Below are 25,432 nucleotides of genomic sequence, written 5' to 3'. Positions count from 1 at the left end.
AGGACCTGTCTAATGGACCGTTTGATGTTTTAAATCCCCTGTTCTATTTTTCTTATTGTTAAAGACGATAATATGGCTGGAAAAAATTAAAACTGCTGTCACAGGAGTTTATGGCTAGTTACCTGCTGCTTCCAAAATAGCAGCGGTTTGTTTGGGGCTTCTCTCTAAGGCCTCTGGAGATGCCCCCATCACGGGCGGACTCGGGGGCACGGGTCCCTCCCGGACAGCTGCCGCGTGAGCACGACGGGGCTGGGCGGCCTGCAGTGGGGTGACGGGGCTCCGAGCCCCTCCTGCGGGCTGGGGGCTGAGCGGGGGCCGTTACCCTCTTTATGGTTCAGTGTCCTTCAAGACAGGGGTCCCGGCCCTGGCCGTGCACAGCGTTTGGGGAAGGGCCTTTCTCTCCCAGAGCAAAGTCAGCCAAACAGTTTCCTGCACTGTCAGATGCGATCAACATACTATTTTATTCTTATTATTTCTTGGTCACCAGTTTTTCAATGGGATCATGAGTAAACGGTGATAAAGACCATAAGGGAAGGTCCTCGACTGGACAGGTAAGCAGGAGACCCGCCGGCTTTCATGGGCCGGTGTGGCTGTGCTGTGCAGAGGGCAGCGTGGCCAGAGGGCAGCGTGGCCAGGCGCCAGGCTGCGGGGGCATCGTCAGCTGGACAGGCCCTGGGTTATTAGACGGGGGTGGCCGGGGCAGTGTTTCTCCCAGGCTAAGCGTACAGTTCTGGACTCTGCAATTATTGAATTCCCATTAAGCAGCTACACTGGGAATCCTGTTATTAACCAATTTATCACACCGCAGAGCCATGTAATCACAGCGCAATCTGATCTGAGTTCTTGTTAACGAAACGACTCAACTTTATCTGTCGAGTTGACTCCGACGTGCTCTCCCGTCCCTGAGGCGCCGCGGCCCAGTGACTGTGAACGCCCACTGGGAGGCCCCCGTGGGCCCAGCTGGCCCTGGGTGGACACTGGTGTGGGTCCCTGCTGCTGCGGCGGCACGAACGCCCTGCTCTGCCCCTGCTCTCCCCGGGACTCTTCTCGGGAGTCTCGCCCTGGTAGACTCGGAAGCCGCAGCTGGCAAGAAAGGACCACATCGAAGGCTGACAGCCTGGGCGGCTGAGGCTGACCTGAGCAAAGTTCCTTCCAGCTCAGCAGCAGAAAGGACGGAGGAAACTGGCACCTGCTGTCCAGTTAGGGAAACTAGACAAAGGCCAGCAAGGACATTCCAGGCACCCTGGCACCTGTGTGCACTCCCCTTGCTGTTGAACTCAGTGAGGTGTCCAGACAGGGCCTGCGGGGGCTGTGCTCGTGGCTTTGGGTTTTAACACCGTGTCCTCACCGCACGGGCAGAGGCAGATGGAGTGGTGGGGCCACCAGTCTTCATGCGTGGCTTCCCCCGGCCGGAAGCACTCTGGGGCCCTGGCCTGGCCGGCAGTTCCGGGCTTCTGTCCCCTAGGGGCACCAGCTCCTCGTTCTCCGACCTTCTTCGGAAAGCCCCCCTCGGTGCTCCATTCCTCTGTCCTTTTCCACAACGACCACGTGTGTTCCCTTCATGTTATTCTGACCCCCAGATGTGGGTGCCATGAGCCGCAAGCCCCTCCTGGGTCCTGGCCCCCCACAGCGCCTGGCCCATGGCCGCTGCCTGTAACACACCGAGTGGACCAAAGAGCACAGAGCCTGGAAACAGGCCCCAGCCCAGCCCGCGGCCCTGTTTGGGTCACAGATCTTGGCCTGCCCCTCTCTGTCTGCCCACACCGTCTCAGACACATGGGACTTTGCCAGTCGCTCCCTCTGGGCAGACCTGTGGCCCAGCTCCAGCCCATCAGAGCTCACGTGAAGAAGGTTCTGGCACCTGTTCTGTGTGGCACACAGCAGGCGCTTCTGGGCCTGTGCCTCTGACTTGCCCTTTTCTGGAAGAGTCCACAGTAAGATCAGGGAAGCGTGGGCACGGCCCGCTGCCCCTGTGCTGTGTGCAGGCGCCTGGAGCCGCCTTTTTTCCCTTTTCAGCTTTCCTGTGGGTTGGAGGCAGGCTGGGGCTGCCCTAAGGCCTGGGGGTGTCTCTGAGCTCCAAGGACAGTAATTCCCCGGCCCCTGCCCTCTGACCTGCCTTCTCAGTGTGTCTCCCGCCCTGGGCTTAGCCCCGGCCTTGTGCAGCTGGCGCCTGTGCCCTCCCCATCCGGGCCCGGGTCCTCCTCGCGCTCTCACCGGCAGTTGGCGGCCGCTGCCGCTGCGGTCTTGCTGGCAGGAGCCCACAGAAGCTGGAGGCGGCTAGTGGTGCCATGTCCTCCCGGCCTTGGGGATCCGGCGCCTGGACTAGCGCATTGTGCTCACCGCATCGCCCTCGGGAGGCGGCGTCTGTCGTCCTGATTCTGGAGCTGCAGCGCCGAGCGTGAAGAGGCTGGAGCCAGGCCGCGCTGCCTGTGTGACGTGCTCGTCCTTTTAACGCCCGAGTTCCCTGGGGCTGCAGGGACGCCGAGCAGTGTGTGAGGGCAAGTCCCTGCGGGCGTGGAGCCGTCTGGCCAGGACCGTGCCGAGAGCTTGGCCACGCCGGCGTCCTCTGAGGCGTGAGGAAAGGGACGGGGTCAGGCGGTTTCTCTGGTTTGTCTTTTTCTCTTGAAAGTGGATGTTGTAAGTGTGGGGACCTTCTTACTCCATTATCACGCTGCACATTTCCAAAGATGTAAAAATCTGTCCCAAGGCTCAGGCTGCTGGGCAGCTGGCACCAGCTCGACGCTCTCCTGGCCTCCTGGGGCCTGCAGTGACACTCCCGGCCCGCGGGTCTGCAGAGTGCTCCCGGCTCCCGTGAGTCCTTGGGACGGTCCGAGCCGGCTGTGGCAGCCCCTGCAGCCATGGAGGCTACGAGCACCTCCTTCTCTCTGGTTCCTCCCTGGGCGTGACACTCAGGATTTTCCAGCCTCTACCTTACGGGCTCCCAGGCCCCAGCGCCCGGTGCTAACTCACTCTGAATTGGACGGCAGAGCCCCCAGCGCTGGCTGGGCTTGGTCTGACTCCAGCCTGCCCATGGATAAATCACCCCACCTCTGGGGCCTGAGCTTCCTGGGCCGGGGTGCTATGGTGGGACGCACTCCCAGTCCACGGGGCTCCACGGAGCAACTGCTGCGGCAGGAGGGGGTGTGGGACTCAGCGCAGGCCCAGGCGTGCCAGCGGGTGGGGGCGCAATGGCTCTGCAGCCTGGGTCTGGGTGGCGCAGTGTCCCCAGGGCTCAGCCTGGCTGGCAACCTTGGGTGGCAGAGACAGTGACACTGCTCATGGGAGGCTGAACGTGGGCTCGTGTTCCAGGTCCTTGGGGTGAGGAGAATGTAGATGGGGCGTCATCATCCAGCCTGTGTTAATATTCCAAACTGGGACCCCCAAGTCACCATCCTCCTGTCCTGTCCATATCTCAGGCACAAAATGCATGCTATGCACCCCAAATTCCAGTCTCGCCCAAACTATCTCTGTCCTCCAGGCCCAGCCAGTGGCTACTGCACACCCTGCTGGCCACCCCATGCGGCCTCAGGCCGGCACGTCCAGCTCCTGCTCCCACCGCACTGGCTGCGCTTGGCCCTCAGCCCCCGGCCGCCCTCTGGGCTGCCCCACCGCCCTGTCCTCATGCCAAGTCTTGTTCTTTCTCCCTCCTTCCTCCCCCTCCCGAGCCCACTCCCGGGGCAGAGGCACCTTAGCAGCCCTGAGGCCCCGTGACACGCGTCTGCGCATCCTCCTCACGGCCTCTCTTCTTTCTGGGGGGTTTTCTACCAACACCCAGTCTGCTCACCCTCCCTCCCCCCAACTCCGGAAAGCACTGTCCCTGGCCAGGGCTCCCCCTATCCTCAGGAACACGTCTCTGGTTGTTGCAGCTGCTTTTCCCAGGTCTGTGAACTCACGGAGGACAGACGAGTTTAATTCTTCTCCACGGGGCCTGTCACTCGGCACGTGCTCTGTGCTCCTGGCATGAACTGACTCAACAGGAGCCACCAGAGTAGACAGGCGTATCCAAGGGATGCCTCGGTGTCAGGTACCTGTGCTTTGGAGTCACATCATTCGTAGTCACTAGCTCTTAACACTCTGGACACAGAAATGACGTGTCAGAGCTTGGAATCCTTCCCCCTGGGCTATTTCACACAGTCGGCGCATCATCAGTGTTGGCAGAATCACTGTAAGATTTAAAACACCCGCAATAGACCCCGACGCAGGCAGTCCTCGGACAAGCTCTCTCCCCTTTCCCGGGTACGCTGCAGCCAGGAGACGGCCCTTACGTTATTATATAAAAAAATTAGTCCCGTACCCCAGCTAAGAACTGCACCGCGCAGTGTGCAGGGGGGAGAGAGTCCACAGCGCTGGAGTCGAGGGCCGGCCAGATGCCCAGGGATCAGGGCCGCAGGTTTGAGCCATAAATTGTGCCACTGAGAGGGAATGCAGACCCCAGCCCCTCTTACAACCCGCGCCCAGAGTGATCCTCCGGTCGGGAAGGGGACCACGCGGCTAACGTGGCCTGATGCCCCCCGGCATCATCTCGCAAGCCACAGAGGCCGCCTGTGACCACTGAAGGGAGCCGTGCTCCCCAGCAGGGCCTGCCCGTCACTGCCGCGCCTGCCCTCCCCGGCGCACGCGGGTCTCACACCTGCCGCTCAGAGGTGAGGCCCCGAGTGGCCCCAGGCTGGGGGTGGCCCAGCTGGTGTGGGACTTCAGGCCGGCAGCCCTGGGCAGACCCCGAGTTTCAGATGCTCTCAGGATGCACCCCAGCCTCCTGAGTGAGCCGAGCCGAACAGCCGCCTCGGCCCGCAGGAAGCCGTGGCCCCCATCACGCAGACCAGGGAGACTTGCACTTCCGGGGCGGATCCTCGGGTGTCCCCAAGTCGGGTCTCAGCCTGGGGCTCCCACTGTCCCTCCAGGGTGTCCTGTGTGAGCGGAGCCCTTCTGAGGTGACTGCCGGGATGGACCGGGCGGCCGGCACCCGAGCCTGCGTCCCTCGTCCTGTCCCCGCGGAATCTCAGCCCAGCCGGCTGGGGGCCGGCGGTCAGTGCGAAGCCTGCAGAAACCTCGACGGAAGTTCACGTATTTTCTCTGGAACGGACGGTGCGGCCTTGTGTTCTGGGCACGGGGGACGCCTCCTCTTCTCTGGGCACGAGTGTGCCGGCCGCGGGCTCTCAGCCTCTGCTGAACACGTCGCCACTGATTGCTTTACAAGTAATGTGCAGAGATGAGTAATCAGTTTGCAGTTTCCAGCTGTAATCAGTTTCCCAGCAGCTAATACGCATCAGAGTTGCAAATTAAAATTGTTACTAAAGGTTAGGAGAGATGACTAACACCTCCATCCTTCCATATGCAGGGAAGGACAATATTTTTAGAGTTCTAATAGAATAGAAAGATCTTGGGTTATTGGCTCTGGGAGTTTTCGTTTTGCAATGCTAGATCTTCTTCCCCCTCACTTTAATTTATTGAGAAAATATCCTTCCTGACACCAGAATACCTTTGCGGGAGGCTCCTCCGGGGAGCCTTGCTGTCATCTATCTCCCGCCCTCCCCATCACTCCCCGTGAACACTAAGGGCAGCTAAATATTAGACAGAGGCTAATTTCCTCCACACCCCTCCACGTTGTTGAAGAACTTCATATGCACAAGTGGTCGTAATTGAAGCGGGCTGGAGAGCGCTTCCGCCGGGAGATAATCAGCCGGTGACAGAGGCTGTGACGACCCTGCTCCGGGCAGGCTGGGACCGGCTCCAGCTCTCTCGCCGCCTGCAGAAACAGTCACCCCGTAACAAGGAGACTCATTAGCGCCCGCTTCCCCGGTGGCTGTGCTGTTGTGATCCGAGCCAGCGGCCAGCCCCGCCGTCACAGTGTGATGTCCAGGTACTCGTTTAGCTGGACCCTGTAGCATATTTCATGTCCTCGCTGGTGATGCGGTGAGCTACGGAGGGTGATCTGAGAATACGCGAGCCGTTAACCCTGTGACCTTCTCGCTCAGTCTCAAAATATCAGGGTGCTCCCCCATCACTTCCGTAACCCTACAGTCATTTTGGAGGGAGGCTAGCAGAGTTCAGAAGCTTCTCGAGGAGCAAAGGTTGCGGGGTTCCCGGGAGCCCCCGGCTAATGTGAGGACGAGGGCACGTGTTCCCGTTCCCTCCCTGGGCTCCCTGGCTGTGTCTCGCCCCCAGTTCCTGCCAGTTTTTCCTGGTTCTCTAGCTTGGGAGGGAGCGGGCGGTGCTGGTGTAGAGGACACGTCTCCACCTCCCCTACGCGGGGCCCCTCCCGAGTGATCCAGGCTCCTCCGAGTCCGCTGGCCCGGGTCCATCATCCTGACTTCCTGGCCTCCTTCTCTCTGCCTGGGTCTCCTGCTGGGCTGCTCCCCTGGGGTATAGGCCCCTCCCTTTTGTCACAGGATGTGAGGGTGGGGTGCAGGCTGGGGTGTCCTCAGCCAGATTGCAGACCGTTCCCTGACTCCCAGTGCGCGGCACAGAACCTGTCCTCGCCCATGAAAAATGCTTTGCTGACGCAATGCCTGTGAGCCCCTAATGACAGGGGCTCAGGTGCTTTATCACGGTGGTGCCTGAGATCTTGCCTGTGCTTGACTGTCAGCGGATCACCGCGGATGATGGAAATGGGACAGACAGCCGGGCCTTCCGCAGGCTCCTCCTCTGTGATGCTGAAAGGGCCTTTGTGTCCGCGCGGGTTCAGTGCCCACCTGCTGACCCACTGCATTTCATCAGGGTCTCCCAGGCCAGCCGTGGGCAGCCCTGGGCCATGGAGAAATGGTGTGTGCTCGGACTGTGTCCGAAGGGTCCAGTGTGGCCACTGTGGCTGGAATCCGAACACGTTCCGGAAAGGCATTCGATTCTGGTAGAGATTTCATGTAATTAATCTGGACCAGCATTAGGATGCTTTTTTAAGTCTTGATTTCACTGTCCAGAGCCTCAGCACTCCCAGGGTAGGGCTGTTTGCATCAAATTGTACAAGTTTAAATTCAAGCCATTTTGTTAGTGTATTGTTTTCCAGGTTAACCCCTTCTGGAAAGGAGGGGAAGGATGGATCTACCAAGGTGCATTCTTTGTTTCTTGGTGACACGGAAATCTGAACAGAAGGTGAGTCAGAGGTGCGTGACTCATCAGATTAGTCTGACGAGACTCTCCAAGATCACTGGGTACAAAGGATCTCAGCTACTTAGGAGCAGAGACAATGTTAGTAATTTATCCTTAAAACATTTTCTGAAATAACTACAGCATATTTTGACAGGAAATGTGGATGATAAGCTAGAAAAATTTTACTGAAAGAGGGTAAAACTTATGTCTCCGAATCTCTTTCCGTGCCGAGATGGTCTTCGGTAGCCCTTCCAGGCTGCTCCAGAGCACAGTGGAAAGCGGTCATCTGGTCAACCACCTCAACAGGCCTGCTTTGGAAACTCCCCTTGGGGTGTGGGGTTTCATGGGCTTTCGGGTGGACCGTCCCTCATTGCATGAGAGCACGGATGTTTGGCTCTGCCTCAGTCGATTTTCCAGTACGGGGATGGAAGTTATTGGCTGAGAAATGCCTTGTGACTTTCACGCCTTTACCTCCTGGTACACTGCTGAAGTGTGCACACCCGCCCCTTGCGTCAGTGAGAATCACCGGTCCTGGGAGTTCAGGTCTGACCCTTCAGTGCAGTCCCGACAGCCTTAGTGATTCAATGACACACTGTTGGGAGGGGGCAGCCTGGCCTCTGGGGCATGTGGCACCAGGCCTGGCCACCGGCAGGCTGAGGTTGCCAACCTTTTGCTGGTGGTCCTGGCGGCTTTTTTCCTGGAATTGCTTCAGAACCTTTTATCCTCTTGATATTTTTCCCAAGTCCTGTCTATTTTCATGACAGACTTATTTTTTACAGAGAAAGATGTATTGTCACTCACGGCGAAGGGATGCATTTATTACAGCACCTGGCTCTGCAGGCAGCTAGCTGGGTCTTGGATACACCGTCCTCTGCGTGTTCCTGGACCGAGTGTCCCTGGAAACATGGTTGGTGCCCAGTGCTGGGGGAGGGCGGCCGGTTGCGATGGGAACGCAGGGTGTAAACGCAAGACAGGCAGGGCTGGATTCCTTGACCTCCAGGGCTCGCTGCTGGCCAGCAGACAGGTGTGACAGATTGCGGAGTGGATGCCGGCAGCTATGACCGTCCTCACCTAGTCCTTCTGCATTTTAAAACTTATTTATTTTGAAGCTCTTTTTAACCAATGCAGTCCCGAGGTGCTCCGGGCACATGTGGAATGCCAAGGACAGGGGCAGAGGGGACGTGGTGCCTCCCCTCGGGACGTTCCTGGAGCCTGAAATGCAGGCTCTGGGTCCAGAGCTGGGTTTGCACCGCCACCAGGACTCGGCCTAGAGCTAAACTCGCCCCTTCCACGGGATCCTCTCTGGAACTGCGTGCAGGGAGTGAGGAGGACTGGTTAGCTGGTTTCCTAGGTGACAGGACGTGGACATGGGAAACCTTGGGGAATAGGAAGCCCCCTTGGCCTCACTTTTTCTGGGTCCCTTCTGCTGAGATGTTCTAGTTGCCACGTGCCTGGGCCAGGGCCCCTGGACAGGTGGTTTCTCCTGCCCGGGGCCAGCTGGGCTCTGAACGCTTTCCTATCGAGAAGCCTCTACTGTTCATGAAGCATTTGACATTTCAGGGCAGACTCATAGGGCTGGCGGAAACAGAAACCGTCTGGCCGACTCTCCCTGCTCCACCCTCTCCTCTCTCTTTTGGCAAAAGAGACCCTTGAGGAAAGTCACCATCTCAGCGTGTCAGCGACCCTCCACGGCTGGTGGTCTTCTCAGGCCAGTTTGCTTTCCTGTCCCTCCTCTGCTGTGTCTTTGGTCTTCAGCTGGTGGCAGAGGCCCCAGAGCCGGCGAGCCGGGTTCTCCCGCAGCCCAGGCCCGTGTGAGCAGGTCTCCGTTGCTGGCCCGTGAGCCTGTTCTGCTGCCCAGCGGCCTCTCGCAAGACCATGCTGTCTAGGCCGTTTGTGTTCATCATCAAAAGGACGTGATTTATCTGAATACCCCCAGATCCAGGAGATACGAGGCAAGTGAGAATTTTTTCCAAAAAATAATTCCATGGAGAGGAGGTGACACGAAGAACACGTGAGCGGCAGGGGCAGTCAGCCTCCGGGGCCTGACTCGGACTCCGCAGCAGACTCTGCTGCCCAGCCCAGGACGCCCGGTGATGTGCTCCCAGTGGGAAGCTGAGGGCTGGGGGCGGGTGGGGGTGCCTCAAAGGGCGGCAGAGCTCTAAGGCACGACTGTCAGGTCTCAGCGGGGAGAAGTCAGCTGCTGGTTCCCCAGACGGCAGGCCCGAGCCCGCACGCCTCTGGCCATCACGGAGCTCAGGAAGCTGAGCTGGGGATCAGCCACAGGAGGGGACGCTCCGTCCCAGCTACTGCGGGTGGACAGTGCTGAGGAGGTCAGGAAAGTGTGGGCTAAGCTGGCTCCCCCTGGCAGCCACGATGAGAGCTTTATCTGGACGAACAGACAGGCATGAGGTCCCGGGCGGGAGTCCAGCGGAATGTTCCTCTTGAGCCCCGGTGACTTCTGTTTGCTGCAGGATTGTTGTTCCCGAGGGGAGGGGGTTCAAGTACTTCCTAAGCGAGACCCAGGACCGCCTGCTCTGGCCGCGGCATGCCTCTGCCGGCCGCTTTGCTCACGGAGGAGCGTCCCTGTGACTTCGCGGTTCTGTCACCCAAGGGGAGCACAACCAGCTCAGAGCCCCCCGCTGCTGCTGCCTCTGTGGCAACAGACCTCCGCGCGTCCCCCTGTGTAGGGGCAGGAAGCCCGTGGCTCTGCCCCACCTGTGAGTCTTTGCCACACCTCAGCAAGCTCCCCGTGACGGAGCCGAGGGGTCCGCGCAGGATGCCGGCTGGGCCAGTTCTACACAGGAGCCCCCCCCAGGCTGGCTCAGGAGGAGATGAATTCCTATCCCTCCCAGACTTGTTAAGTCACATTTAATATCATTTTCTATGTAAGTTAAGTCTGGATTTAGAGCTAAATTTATTTAAATTACTTCAGTTATGTTGGAGACTGTCCTAATAAATTCTTCTTTCAATCACCCACAAAATGTTAAGCAGGTTTATGCTTGTCACTCCCCCGAACCTGTTCTGGAATTCTCGGCTCGCATCTGCGCCGGGGCACGCGGGACAGGATGGGCTGCGACCCAAAGGGACCGAAGCTAAGCGGCTCCTCTCCTGCTGCCTGCCTGCCCCTCCCTTCCCTGGGACTCCGAATCCTCGCCTGCAACGTAAGGGGGTGAAAAGACCCCCACGCCCCACTTTCCTGAGGCGAGTTCTGTGAATTTATAATTTGGAGGCGTTCTGGCCCAACGCAGGGCCTGCTGGGGTCCTGGCGGTCGTCTCCTTGTTAATAGGAGGCGGCTCTGCTGCTGGGCCAGGACTGCTGCCGGGGTCCTGGCCCCGGGCCTGACCCCAGGACCCCAGGGTCAGTCCAGCATGGCCTTTTACGACCTGATGGATCTTTGTGAAGGGGCCGCCCTGTGAGTTTGGGGTTTCCCAGCACCCCTGGCGCTGCCGTGCTGTAGCCTGTCCCTGGTCGTGATGACTGCGGATGTCTCCCCCAGGCCTGGCAGTAAGCAACACGCTAGCTTGTCTGCTGGTGGTTTCTCCACTGGCACCAGGCAAGGTCGCCAGGTGACCCAGCCCTGTCTGGAAAGCGCTGGGGGCCGCGCTCTTCCAGCGGGAGGGGCCTACGGGCCGAGGGTTGGGGCACAGGCCTTGGGCCTGCCAGACACAGACAAGGGCGCCGACTCCCCGTCTCTCTTGCAGACGGCATGTGACTCTGGAAATCTTTTCCAAAGACAGTATTTGGGGGCCTGTGAGGGGTTCCTTCACACGCTTTTCGATAGCCATGCGCTGGTGTTTTGTAATAATCCGACCAATCAACTCAAATTGCTCTTCAGGCTTAATATTAAAAAAAACGAACTAAATCATGACATCTCTTTCTGCGCTCCTATTTTGCTTGTGAAAATTACAATTCTGAAAAACACAGAAAAATGAAATTCGCCTTACTGAAGGCTGTGCCTGGGTCTCAAAATCCTACGTTACTGCTGAAGCCCCACAGGGCTTTTGTCTGTGGGTGGTTTCTGTTGCGATCCTATGTGAACGAGCTAAACAACCAGTGAAAGAGCATGGAGCACACTTGAGGGACATCAGATCGAGGTGATGCCCCAGGAGCCAAGGACCACAGTCCCGGAGCCTCCCCCAAAATTAGCCACACAGGCGGGGGGAGTGCCTGGGCCCCGCATGGGCTCCCGCACACACCGTGGCGTCCAGCCCTTGACCTGCACCTCCGGAAGGGCTGGTGGTGCACCGCCTTTCCGGAACACAGGGCAAGTGCTCTCGGCATTGGCTCGCGAGGGCAAGCCGTCAGACCCAGCCCGGTCTCTGGAACCTCTCAGACGCATCCGCGAGACACAAGGGGTCAAGCCCTCCCTCATCCAACCTGGGGTTGAGTGTCGGGACGGGGCTTGCGACGATGGGCCAGCGAGGTCCTTTATCTCCGTCGGCTGAGCCATGCCCGCACGGCCCGGGGGTGGCATTCGTGGGGACATCATCGGTCACTCGTCATACAGCCAGCGGGAGGGGGTGTGCACACGTACCTATAGATAATACATGCACTGTTCCTGCATGTGTCACAATTAGCTGTGTCTTGCCCAGTCCGATATGAGAGCCTACAAGATAAGAACAGGAGAGCGTTACACGCGGGCGGCTGGCCGCTGGCCCGTGCGGCGCACACACCTCACGCCTCGGCCTTCCCAGCGCGCCTCGCGGCGAGGGCACGGCTGCCCCGGTCTCCCGGCCCGCTCTGTCTCTGCATGCGCTGGACACGGCCATGGCAGCCGCGGCAGCTGAGCTGCTGCTTACATTTAGAATGCGAACATAAGGGACTGGATGAAGTAAAAAATCTGATTTTGTTGTAAGCACAGGGAATCGGGGATGTCTCAGGGCGGCTTTATCTTGGAGGTGTTTTAAAGAAACCTTGGGACAAGAGCCCCCCAGATCTGCTGGCTGGAGCTGGCTTTTGCTCCAGCGCCTCCTGACCGGGGTGTGCCCACGACAGCCCTTGGGCCAAACCCCTCCCGTGGCCTGAATTTTGCCAGTCAGTAAGAGTGAGAGGAATTGGAATGCATAAATATTAATGAAATCCTGATTTCACCGTCTGCAAATAAACTTTGTGATTTTGACAATAAAAAACAGAGACTACTCTTCCATCCAATAGCCTGGATTCTGCCTCCAGGTCTTCTAATCCCAGAATGTTTACTCTGGCTCTTTGGGGGACAGGGGGCATAGAATAGCCCCCCCTAATTGTCAGACCACCTCATTGGCTTCCCCTAGCTACAGCCTCTGGTGAGTACTATCAGCCTTATAAGACCACAAGGTGTTTTGGGGCTTTGGGGGGTGCCAACACCCCAGTAATTTTGGGGGTGCATTTTGGAGGTTGTAGAATCTTAGCAGTTTGATGAGCAGTATTTTCTTGACCAGATCTTGAGACCTTTCTCAACCCCACACCCCAAAAGAACTGGTTTCGGGAGACTTTTACAGTACTTCTTTTCCCACATCAGCTGATCTTTCCTCTGCTATTTTTAATGCGCAGGTGTCTTTTTCTGCATTTTACTTGACACCCAGGGACAAATGTGATAACCAGAAGCTGTAAATTGGAGGCAGAAGAAAAGCTTCCATCTGAACTGGCTTATCCACACTTTGGGGGCGGATTTACATTTATAGAGTCACTCAGCACAGTAATAGTGTGCACAGAAGGTTTTCTGTCAACATCGACAGTCAATATTTTTATCACCTTTACTGTGTAAACGTTTCTTATATGCATCATGGGTTTGGAATTGAAAATAATTTTTGTTTTCCTCATTCGAGTTTGTGTTACATAAACATTTAACAAAAGGCTTTTCCACGCTGCCCGTGGCTCAGTGAGCGTGGGTGGACGCGTCCTTGACTCGAGTTCTGTGTATTTTATTTACGAATCAAGGAACCACATTGTGCCCCCAAGTGCGGTCTGTGACCCGTTACATGGAGCGCGCGCTGGGACGGGGATGGCACGCCGGCGCCCGGGCTCCCTTGCACACCCGTCATGTCCTGGGCCTTGGCGGGAGACAGGAGCAGTGAAGACTTTGGGTGCTCTGACCTCCGTTTCTCACGAGACTTGGTGACTTTCTTCCTTTCCCTTCTCTTGATGACAAGCCCCATGATTTCATTCCCCCAGAACCTCCCCCGTGGCTCCAGGTCTCCAGAACCCATGCCTACGCTCCCCTGGGCACGGCCACAACCTCTTCTGTTCTGTTCTCCAAAGCCTTGGAATAGACTCCAGTCCGTTCTCCTTCCAGCTTCTCAGACTAAAGCTCAGTCTTTAGCTCATTTCGACCAGGGTCATTAGCACGGTGGGAGCAGCGTGGATCCTGGGACCGGCTTTCCAGAGGTGGTTCTCCTGTTGTGTTGCACAAAGGGTGTGTACTGACCTCCTGAAGAGTCCACGGTAGTTGTCTGTGTGTGCCAGTCACGCTCCAAAGTTTAGACTTTACAAAGAAAACAGGCAAAACCAGGGGTGTCTCCGAACTCTTGTCCCAGGAGCATCTTTCTGGGCTCTCACGGACGACTTCCATGCTCTCATGACCTTCTGCCCTTGACCTGGGCCCACTCCCTATCAAGCTGCATCAGCACCCTCACCTTTCCTTGCCCGGTCCTGGCGGGTCCTAGTGTCTCTCTTACACCTGAGTCTGGAGTCCTCGAGTTAGTTTGGCTCTCCTCGTGTTGCAGAGAATGCAGCAGCAGCTCAGGCCCAGGATCTCATTATTCCCAGACCCCAGGCTTCTGATGCTCTGCAGTGCCCTGCTCAGACCTTGGGACCAGTGTTCTTCACTGTGTGTAACTGGCAGCTGGGATCATCAGTGAGCTTGGCAGTGGCAGGACAAAGGCTGCAGGCACTGAAATGCACAAGAGGACTCCGTTGCAAGACCTTGGAGTTCTTCTGTTAGAAATTGCTTTTTCTAAACCTGCTCTGAAAAGACTATTCTTATCACCTTGTAAAAAGCACACATTTTCTGCCTGTTATTTTCAGGAAGCAAATATCTATTAAGTGTCTAGGAAGTATCGGGCATTATTGTGGCTACCGAGGAGACACTTGGTCTAAGACGGAGCCCTTGTCCTCAGGGAGTCTCCAGAAGAGCAGGAGAGGCAGGCTGGCAGCACTTAGCATGCCTGGATGGGCCATTTTTGATAGTGCTGTACATGAAGGGAATGTCGTGAAGAGACGGTCTGAGCTAACACACCAAGGACCTGGCATGCGAAATGATGGTAAAGAAGCAGTTAGTCCTCTGAGGAACCAGAGCTGGGGGCTGCCAGCAGAAGGCCCAGAGCGGAGCATCCTGGAATAGGAATGGGTTTGGCATGTTTGCAAGATGGAACAAAAGGCCAGGGTGGCTGGAACAGATGGGAAAAAATGGGAGTAGAGGGAGATGAGATCAGAGCACGTAAAACAGGGAGGGCTTTGAGCATGATCTTACGCGTCCTGGGAAGCCACGTTAGTCTTTCTTATAAATAGATGGAAGAATGACATGGAAAACACTTCTCTTAACCCTTACTCTTACCATCGCCTGTAAAATCATTTTCACTTAGCTTCTTTTTCTGCCTGTGCTGCTTTTATTTACAGCCCAACCTAACTCACCCATCCTACCTAACAGTATGGCTAATGTCTGTTGACAGGAAGCAGTTGGGTCATTATGTCTACTATGTATGGAGAGGGATCTATAATCTCCCTTTTTTTTAGCTAATTTAAAAGAAACATAGGTGATTGTCTCCCCCCTGGGGAGGCCTTTCTGTCTGTTTCTAGAGTTTGAGTTAGACCTTTCTTTTTCTTTTCTTTCTTTATTTTTTTAAAGGTGGTTTTTTTTTTTTTAAAGATTTATTTATTTTTATACAAGAGCCAGGGTACAGGCCAGATGCGCGGGAGGGTGAGAGGATGCACCAGAGACAGAGCAGGGAACAGAACAGGCAGACTGACGAAATACACTGCTGTGGGGAGCAGCGGGCGAGACAGGAGAGGTCTGCCGCGCCATATGGGACCCTTGCCGGCCGGCTGATATCGAACCCACACTGCAGAGGCTGCAGAAAGCTTCACAGTGTGGCGCTCAACTGCCTGCGCCATCAGGGAGGCCCTAGACCTTTCTTTTTAAAGGATTCAAATGTGGGGAGTCTCCACAGACAGTATGTAGAACTGGAGGTCACTGAGAAATTAAGCTGTGGATAAACGTTGCAGTGTTACCCCGGTATCGCATCGCTCTGTCACGGGCTGGCTAGTGTCAGTCCAGGCGTTCCTGCTGAATACTATTAAGCCCCAGGGTGTTCCCAGTAGAGGCTTGGATGATGGCACTCGTTGGGCTTATTGCTTTGATAATCCATCTAATTGTCCTTGGAGCTTCCAAGCTGCAGGGTTTGGCTCCTCTGATAATTTTATGATCATATTAATAATTGTGTTGCAGCATCTGAATGGATATGTCCTCCAAATATAGATGAAACAGATAAGTTCTTTCTATAGGACAGGGAACACGCAGTGCTGTTATGGAATTTCCCTACTTTTTCTCTCTCCCTTGGAAACTAGTCATAAAAACCACACACAGAACGCTTATCTTTCTAGGCTGCTCTAGAAAGGAACAGTGCGGTTCCTCTAGTGAGGAACAGCGCAGAAACTTTAAACTGTTGACACTGACACTTCTCCAGTGAGACTAAGTCTTGGAATATTTTTTTTGTGATTAGAGGATTGGAGAAGAGAGAGCTGAGATTATGGATATAAAGACTTTAGAGGAACAACATCTTGGTCACAAGGGTAAATTTTCTGGTCTGTAGGCTCACTGCTACCTCTGAAAAGCTTTCTTCCCGTTGGTTTTGAGGACCTTTACCTACATAGGTTTAAAATCCCACACTGGGGCCTCCCTGGTGGTGCAAGGGGTTAAGCACTGCACTATGAAGCTCCCCTCCGCAGTGTACTTTACGGATAATCTGCTTGTTCTGTTCCCCACTCTGTCTCTGGTGAATCCTCTCACCCCCGCATCTCTGGCCTGTATGCATAACTACATAAATCTTAAAAAAAAAATAAAATCCCACACTGGTCACAGAGTCTGCTACACTCTAGGTGCTTGGTTAATTTTAATTTGACCCAATGACAGTCTTTTGTTCTCATATTGAAGTCCAACAACAGAAAAACCTAATGAAAAATTCCAAGTGAGTGTAAAAGACAAATGAAAGTATAAATTATGAGAAGTTCTGCCCCTCACTTTCCCCCAGAGCAGCTCTCTGAACCTTGCCGAGGACAAGGATGCTCACTGAACTACGGCCTGGATTTTCAATGCCTTAATCTTTGTAGCACTCATTACTGATTGTCCCAGCACAGTTAGTTGTCATTTGTATTTCTGTTCTTAACAATAGTCATAATTGGGGGGGAGCACAAACACCCTGAAACAACCCTCACCAAGGACAGCAGTGAGCACGCAGGTGCCGTCTCTTCTGCCCTCCTGCCACCTGTCCCTCCAGATCACTGCGCTGGGGCCAGCCCGGAGGACCACTCCTCCCTGGATGACCTTCAGCTGCTCCCTGGTGGGATGCGCTTTATTAAAGGGCAAAGAAGACCAGACATGAGCTGCGGAGATAGTAGGGATAGAAGGAGCACGGGCTTTGTGAAGCCCAAGGAGCAGGAGGAGCTGTTGTTTGGACTTATTAGAGCAGAAGGATCTGGACAAGCTGATTTCACGAGGCAGTTTTGGTGGAGTCCAGTTTCAGTCATTTCTACTTCTGCTTCGTTCTAAGACCTGGCTCTGTCAGGACAGCCGGTGGCGTTGCTTCCGGGGGACCGCGTAGGAGCTTCGTCAGGGGACCTCCATTCAAAGAAAACAATGGGGCCTCCTTTCCTTAGTGACCTGGGATTCTCAAGTTTAACTCTGGCTGCTGTTCACCAGACCCTTCTGCAGGGATCTGCTCCAGTGCTTCAGTTCCCATTAAAAAAATCGCGAATAGAAAATTAGATTTATGTATTATTATATTGTAAAAAACCATTCGTGGCAAATTGGGGTGTGGAAGTCCTCAGCTATCCCTGCTCCAGGTCAACAGCAGAGAGCTAATTGGGAAGAGAGTTAGAGAAGGGAGGGCTTTGGACAGAGGTGGTGGAGCAGTTCCTCTAGCAAAGCCGTAGCGATGAGCAGGACTGGCTGCCACGGCGGCCTGAGCTGCTCCCTGGCTGTCCCTGGAGCAGGAGTGATAGCGCCTGCCTTTTCACGACTGCGTCGCAGGAGATCCGAGATAGCCAGGAGAGGTGGTAGGAGAGGGCGCCGAGAAATGTCAGAGGAAGGTCAGGTGAAGCTTTCTTCCTGACCACATGGCCACGCTGCTGCGTGTCTCCGAGACCTTGAAGATGGCCCGAGACAGCACTAGAGCTCTGAGTCCAAACAAAAAACTCGTTGCTTCAAAGGTCAGGAGAGGGAAAATCCGCGTCTCCTACTGTGCCCGTCCAAGTTCCGCCGCCCGAGCGCGGCTGGCAGGCGGCCACGAGGTGTAAGGTATTTAACGGTAATTATTGTCCTGGATTATTGGCTCGACCTTGATGTGCTGTGTCTGCAGCGACAGCCCCTGGATGCTGTTTTCTCCATAAGACCTCAAATTCCCAAGGGAGAACCCTCCTCTTGCATCCTGGGTGGGCCTGGCTGGCGCGTCTGGTTTTCATTCTCAGCACAGCAGCCTCCCCTCTGCAACCTGTTCCAGCAGAAGCAGCCCTGGGCCCTCTGACGCTCTCGGCTCTGGCCCCTGTGCGGGGTCCCAGGGACCCCCGGCTGGTTTGCAGATCCCTTCAAGGGTTGGAGAGTTCCAGTCCGTCACCCACATGTGAAAGTAGGGCATTTGGGGGATGCTGACATCGGGGGCGACCCTTTCACTCTGATCTCAGAACCCTGGTCGCGTGCAGGACGTGCAGTCGTCACTGGGGAAACAGAGGCTGAGCTGTGGACAAGCCTGGCCTCTTGGCCAGAGCTGTCGCTGCAGGGGAGAGAACGCACCGTCGCTGCTCTGAGCGATGATTTTAAGCATTTGTTTAATTTATTCTCTTAATTTGGATCTCTTGTTCTTTCAGCTTTCTCACCGGGTGCCAAAGCCTATTTTTTTCCCTGTCTGCACTCTAGCTCAGGGTTTGGCTTCAGCTGCCCCTTCTTGGTAGCTGAGTCATCATTTAAGTCAGCCTCTTAAAGGGCTTTTCCACTTAATACTCTCAAATTAACGTTAATTAGAGGCTTATGCATGATACGACAACTATTGTTGCAGAAATTAAATTCTGAAAATTAATCCAGGTCGCCGCCTTGGTGATGCACCGCGGGCTCGGCCGCCATGGAGTTTGGGCTGGTTCCTGAGTGCCTGCTCTCCCGCGCCTGCCAGACGCCGCCCCGGGCGTTACTTCACGCGGTCGGGCAGTAATCGAGGTGGATCTGCCTTCCCTGGGTGTCACTGGGCACGCGATTACATCTGTTTCATGCACGCGAGCAGTTAAATACCAGGATTTGGGGACAGTCCTGTTTATTAAAAGAATAGGAAGTTGATTGTCTAACAAATCTCTCCATCACGCAGTGCCCATTCAAAGGCGGTGCCGGCCGTCACGGCATGGTCTCCCTGACCCCACGGCTCAGAGGAGCCGCCGTTTAGCTGGTGGCCAATGTGCCACGTTGAGCTGAGCGTTTTGTTCCTTCGTGGCCTCGGACCCCCAGACAGGCAAAGCAAGTTGTTTTAAAAGCCAGCCTTGGGGCATGGAGGGGGCTCGCTGCTCTGACGCTTTGGTGGTCTGCAGGCGTGGCAGCCCTCTCTGCCCTGGCAGCCCACTCAGCCCACAGAGCCCAGCCAGCTCTCTTGCCCCTGGACCAAGCGTCTGGCCTCCTGCGCCTCCATGGTGCGCCCTGGTTTGCTTTGTCTGCCTGAGCAGCAGCTGCTGTGGCGGCCACAGGAGAGGGGCAGCGCGGGCTTGCAGATGCGGGGAATGATGGACGCGCCAAAGAAGAAAGGAAAGGAACAGGGCAGGTGCCTTTGTTTAGTAGATCTGAGTGTCGCCTTGAACCCGGCTCCGGTGAGATTTAGCAGCTCTTAGCTGACACTTAAATAAAACTCTGAAAGACTCAGACCGTGGTTGTGGCTGTGTAATAGATACCTGGCTCACGCAGGTGGGGTCCGCGTCCAGGTGATGCATAGGGTGGCTCTAGTCTAATCACTGCGTCTTTGCACTTAGAGCATGGGAACCCGCATTCATCTCACATGGCCCTGCTTTCTGACTTCTCCTGCTTTCACCTTTAGATGTCAGCTTGGATAGTAAGAGTAACCCCTGCAAGGACTGCCTTGCCCCGTCCACACAGACCTTCTTTCTGGGGAAAAGGATCAGTGCTGGTTGAGACTGGGGAGAGCGCTTCCTTTCTGCACACTCACGCGCGCCTCCTGAGAGAGTGTGTGTTCCAGACAGTCCTTATGGCCGAGACTTGGCCCGGTCGACTCCACTGGGGCCCTCTAGTTTCTGGGAGCCAGGCTAGCACTCAGAAGGAATGTTCCTCCACTAGCTTGAGTGTTAGAGTCTCAAATGCAGTTGGGAAAAAGTGGGTGTCAGCCTGGGAGCCTGCCCGGGGCTGATGCGGCTTGCTGGGAAGCTCGCTGAGGTCTGCAGCCCACTCCCAGGCCTAGTGGGTCTTTTCTTTCCGCTTGACTCCATCTTATAGGGTCATTTCCACCAGGGGGCAAAATCCCAAAATTGTACCTGCCGCAAGTTCCCAGAGCCAGGCACGAGACGCCGCCCTCTGGCACCTCGCGGTAAGGCAAAGCCCTGGACACAGGTGTCGCCGCTCCCCGGGTTACTGCTGCCTGGGGCTCCAACTCTGTCCCTTTAGCACCCGGTTGTAAATCCACCCAAATAAGGCCCTCGCCATCATCCTGGCCGTGAGGTCATAGTGGATCCCACATCTCAGCCTGCGCCCTTTGCTGGGGGGCCTCGTGGGGTGACGTACAGTCTACGGCACGTGTTCCCCAGGGAAGCAGCGTCTCAGCCGGTCCTGGGACACGTACATCACCCTGCAGCCCCTCGTCCTCGGCTCTGGCCCAGCTCAGGGGCCCCCTGGCCAGTCCAAGCCCCCCGCCGGTGGCTTTCTCCTGCGGAGTCACCTTGGTGGTGGGGACACGCCTCCCCCCAGTCACAGTCCGGCTGGGGCACTCCCCGGGGCCCCGCTGGGGCCGCGTCACACCTGTCGGATCTCCCGCCCGCGGGGCCTGCGCCTTGTGCTTTCGGCGTCCACACGACCCTCGTCCCACAGAACAGGACATCCGTCTGCGTGACTGTTTTGCTTTCAGTCTGTGTCTCTCCCACTGGAAGTCAGCACCACAGGGCAGAGATTGGACTGTGCCCTGCTGAACTTGCACAGCAGGGCCTGAAATTTTACGGCTGCTCCAGAAATATTGTTGCGCGATGAGAGTGAATGAACAAATGAGTGAAGAATGAGCAGGGGAGCCCGCCGTGGCCACCGAGGCGCTGCCCTGCGCGCCCGCACAGACGGTGGGGCAGTGGGCGACGGCCGCTGCGGGTCAGGCGAGGGCATCTGAGTGTGTGACCATCACCCCCTTTAAAGTTACTCCACACCAGAGGGAGAGGCCCATCGCCTCCCGCTTCCCCGCACCCCGCCACTTAAACAAATGGCATAGTCTCCCCTCTTCCAGCTCCCCCACCTCCAGCACCACAACCTCCAGCACCCCCTCTTCCAGCAAACCCCATCTCCGGCACCCCCCGCCTCCAGCAATGTCACGTCTTTATCCCGGAAGCGATCCTTCACGAAACACCCCACTCATGATGAGTGGGTGTCGGCAAGTGACCTTGCACTGGCCTTGAGCTCCCCAGAGCCCTGGCGCCAGGGGAGCTTTTAACACTTGTTTTCACTGCGGGGGGTGAAGGTGACAGTCCCGGTGGCTCCACATGAGCGCCCCAGCCAGGGCGGACACCCGCTCCAGTGGCCTGGGGCTCAGCGGGGACCCCAGCCTCCTGCCTTTCTTTTTTTCATCTTCAGAATAGTTTATGAGCATGATTAGAAACATTTTCCTGAATAACGCCAGAGAGAATTCCTAAGCACGGAAGAGTACCAGTGGCTACACTCAGAACCAATATTTGCAACCAAACAGCTCAGCCCTCGTCCTCCCCTGCAGCAGGCTCGGCCCGTCTGGCCGCAGCAGGCCCTGCCCCGCCTCCCCGCGGCTGCCCCCGCCACGCAGCCGCGCTGATGACAGAAAGGCGATGCCTTCTCCCTGCCCCACGCGCGCTATTCCTGCCAGCCCGCGCGCCGGCGTGGCCAGAGCGGACACCCGCCCGAGGGCCCGGCTTCTTTCTGAGGCTTCTCTGAGCATATTTTTGTAATCTTAAATGATAATGAGAAAATTGCAGAAGATTTTAATTATTGTGGTGGAGACTGCCTGGTTAGGTGACCAACAGGGCAAAGCTTAGAGTTTCTTTAAATTCTTGGAATCAAGAGATGCGAAGTTGCAAACTGAGAATGTCAGGCAGGCCCCCGCCCCAGAGGCCCCTGGGAGGGACAGTTAATAAGGAAAGCAACTTTTTAGGGCTGAGCAGAGGCCGAGTTGATGAACGTGTTTTCCTGGAGGAGAGATAAAGCTTAGGATATAATTTGTTGAAAATTAATGACAGGGAAATCTGGGGGCTCTGGCTACCACACTAGAATGGGGGTGGGCGTGAGCCTGGAGCGTGTGGACACGAGACTCCCGTCCAGGCCATTTTCTCCGGCTCTGGGCCTGTCACCCTGCGTCTCACTCAGACGGTTTGATTGGAAAGCCCGACTTGGCGCCTCGGCTGGTGGGTCAGTGGAAAATATCCACAGAGACCTTTCTCTTTGATTTATTGTTTCTTTTGATGTAATTTTTTAAGAGTAGCTGGGTCACTGTTTTAAATCAGCAGGTATTCTTCGGGAAGCTTTTGAGCTTGGTGGCAGAAGGTCTGCACTTGGATTTTAGACCAACCTTTCCGTGTTCTTGTGGCTCAAGGTTATAATTGTGAGAACGTGGTGTCGTCATTTATAAAATTCTCGTTATCCAGCAATGGCGGAGGCGTTTCCAGATTTAACCAAGGAGATGGCATTAGGAAAAGTGTCGCTCACGTTACTCTGAAACACGCCCGTTTCCTTACCTAGGGGCTCGGTTTCCCTGAGTGTCCTTGTAAACCCACACATACTTATTTTTACGTCGTGTCGGAAACTCCCCTTCAACTGATAGTTCCCGTGACCTCGGCCGGCAGGTGGGGCCTGCGCCAGGCGGCACGTCCATGGTGGTCCCTCCGTGAGTTCACAACCGTCACGGGGGGGAAGGTGCTGGAGGGGCTTCCCCAGGAAGGTGCTGAGGGTGGGTTTTTGTGAGCTACCGAGTCCCTGGACTTCAAGATCACTGGCCTTGGTTTTTCTGAATTCCCTCTTACTGAGTGCCGGCCCTGGCAAACATTCCTTGTAAATGGGACCCCTTGGGGGGGGTGCTCCGCTACTTCCTTCTTCCCAGTGGCAGGACAGCAATTCGCCTGGACATCGCTTGGTCTTGGCCACAGCCCCTCCAAGTAACAGGAAGAACCCAGATGCGCTGTAACAACAAAAGCTTTTGCTTTCAAATTCTGGGCAGAAGACAGGTCTCCCTTGTTCTGAGGAGGGGCGGGTCTGGCTGTCCAGATGGAATTCTGTCCATCAGCCTCTGGACCTTGGGGTGTTGCTTTGCATATGCAAGCTTGGGTCTCCTGCTCGAGAGCATTCCCCTCTTGCAGTTTTATTGGGGGGATTAAGTATAACAGTGCAGACTGGAGGTGCCCAAAGTAGATGGGCTTTGTGGGTGTCCTGCCTGGAGAAGCTCCTTTCCTGGAAAGACCCCTCAGATCCAGTGGGTGAGAGGGTTCAAACAATTTTTGTGCAGCTTAGCAGAAACTGCATGGGATCCTAAAAAAAGTCTTTGAAGATGACTTGCATTTTATCTCTCCTTTTTAAAAAATATTCGAATTCTGGGACACAAATCCATAAATTCCATAAATGTTCTTGTCATGCCTTGAATTGCTCATTTTACCTGCAAATGGGGTGTTTGAATTGCCTGGTGGCTTGACAGTGAGACTTTTATTCACCTACCAACTCAAAAGACTGGGGAGGTATTTGAAATCTGCTTTGGCATTCTGCACAGGCAGATTATTTAAATTACATTTTCAAGTCTGTGTGATACCTACACGAAGCCCAAAGCAAGAATCTGCAATGTGTTATATGTTCTTACAAATATACTTGCTTCGTGTTTCAGATTAAGGATGGAAAGGCTTATTATTTTTCAAGAACTTAAAAAGCAGTTACAAAGTTATATAAATATCAGCTACGGAAAAGACTAGGTATGAAACGAGGAACATGCTGGCAGGACCATGCTGTGTGCCTCTATTTCAAGATCGTAAGACATGGTCACTCGGACTGTGGAACCTGCATATCTTGTCACAGATAGAAGGAAGCTGTTATAGCAACAGAAAAAACGGATTTCCTGCCTGCACTGAAGGGTTGCCCCCTGGAAGGCCAGAGGTGGCCCTCTGGGGTGGCGCGTGGCCTGGGGGAAGCGACAGGGGCCATGAGGGCCGAGGAGAAACTCGCAGGTGTCAGCAGTGACTCCCCGAAGGGCGTGTTGCTCTCTCTCTCTCTCTGTAAACTCTGCCGAGTGGCTGAAGGCGGGTTTCTGCAGCTCCGCACAGTCTCTGTCCTCAGAGGGGACAGAGACACTCGCTCTCCTTGGGCTCACTTGGAAGACACAGCTCGGCGAGGCCAGCTGAGGACGTGCTGCACCAACCCCGTCTCCCCGCTGCCCACGAGTGCCCGTGTCCAGGCCCCACGGAGCGTGCCCTGCACTTCCTCTGAACACCAGGGCAAAGCTCGAAGTCGTCACCCCGTAACCCCTGACCCTTGGTAAGAGGCTGGAGCCTGGAGGCAGAGGCGGCCTCGGAAGGCAGCAGGGGAGGCTGTTCCTCGGAAACCAGGCACCTCAGGGGCACGACACTGTCCCCAGGGCAGACCGTGGACGGGCCCCACACGCCTTCCCTTCGGTCAGCAGAAGCCTCCCGCCAGCCGGTCAGTTCTCCCGCACAGAGGAAGAAGCTGGGGTTCAGAGAGGTTCACAGTCCCACCCAAGCAGGGAGAGGGGCAGACCACGGAGCCCCCCAGTCAGTCCTCTCTGCTCCTCATCACCTCATCCCCGGAAGGAGAAGGGATCATTGGCCTCGGTTGGCCGCTGCGGCGCGGCCAGTGAGGGTCACACGTGTGCAGACGCCGAAGTGGGTTTGTCAAGGGCGCTGGGAAACGAGGTGCTAATGCTTTCGCCCCTTTCAAAGAGAGCACGTGGGAGGCGCCTTCTGTTCGCTGACATTGCTCGCCACGCCTACCTTCTGGGGTGCATGTGTCCTGCCAGATGCCCGGGGACTAGCTCAGAACGGCAGAGGCCTGGGGGGACAGAAGCCGTGAGGGGGCCACTCCGGCTCACCTGGTGAGAGCTTCGCCTCCATCAAGTGGGTGGGCTTTGGCAAGAGCAGCCCGGTCTTCCCTCCTGAGGGTGCCCCGGCCAGCTGAGACAGGACCACCTCGCCCGCCAGGAATGCCCCTTGGCTCTGGGATGTTCACAGCCCATCATGGTTGTGCCTGCCTGCGGCAGCGGCGCACAATATTCCTTGGTGGTTCTTTCTGCTCTGTGACTTAAACAAATGAAATTGTCCCCTTATGCCTTCTCCGTAATTGTGATGCAGTATTTATTCTGTTTGAGCATGGATAATTAGAGAAAACTAGAGACATCTCTCATCTCCTGACATCCTCCTGAGGAGTGCCTGTTTCCGAGCCGCTTGTCAGCAGAGGGTGGACGAGGCCCGGGTTGGCAGTGTCCCCAGCAGCTCGGCTCGGAGGAGCAGGTGCGTGGCCCCCAGGCCACACACACCGTGGCCTCTCATCTCCCCGGGCAGGACGGCGGAGCCTTATTCGCAGGAAGTGCCCGCATGGCGGGGGTGCTGTGCCTGGCAGGTGCATGCATTTGGAGCACACCCCACATGGGTGTCCCGGCTGGCGGCCCCACCCCTGGCACCGTGTTCCGCCCCAGTGAGCGTGGTCACGGCATTTACAAGACCACGAAGCCAGAGTCGGCCAGCAGCGGCTCATGCCAGGTCTGCCGCCACCTGTTTGATCAATGGACTTTCAGGGGACATGCAGGGCTTCATGCGGGGATTGCCAGGACTGCGTCTACCCACGGGGGTGGCGCTGGGTCACCGCGGAGGGGGCAGCACGGCACAGCCTCCAGGACCGCTGGCCCTTGGCAGGACAAAGTGGCTGACATCCGCCCTGCAGGCAGCTCACCCTGACGTCCT

The 25,432-nt window shown here is 56.0% G+C and overlaps 2 protein-coding genes across 3 annotated transcripts in view; one reads left to right on the top strand and one right to left on the bottom strand.

The window, feature by feature from the left end:
* The window catches only part of DOCK1 (dedicator of cytokinesis 1), a 345,405-nt gene that overhangs the window by 136,807 nt on the left and 183,166 nt on the right, over window positions 1-25,432 (top strand). The window lies entirely within an intron of this gene.
* INSYN2A (inhibitory synaptic factor 2A) overlaps window positions 1-25,432 on the bottom strand; it is a 33,760-nt gene that overhangs the window by 2,611 nt on the left and 5,717 nt on the right. The window contains exon 2 of the mRNA XM_037496905.1: window positions 11,622-11,693. Coding sequence (XP_037352802.1) covers window positions 11,622-11,693 — 72 coding nt within the window. The remainder of the gene's footprint in view (window positions 1-11,621; window positions 11,694-25,432) is intronic.

Source organism: Talpa occidentalis, unplaced genomic scaffold, assembly GCF_014898055.3.
Source record: "Talpa occidentalis isolate TD23 unplaced genomic scaffold, MPIMG_talOcc4v2.1 talOcc4.8, whole genome shotgun sequence".
Lineage (NCBI taxonomy): Eukaryota > Metazoa > Chordata > Mammalia > Eulipotyphla > Talpidae > Talpa > Talpa occidentalis.
The sequence above is the reverse complement of the archived record's forward strand: the minus strand, read 5'-3'. Positions and strand labels throughout refer to the sequence as shown.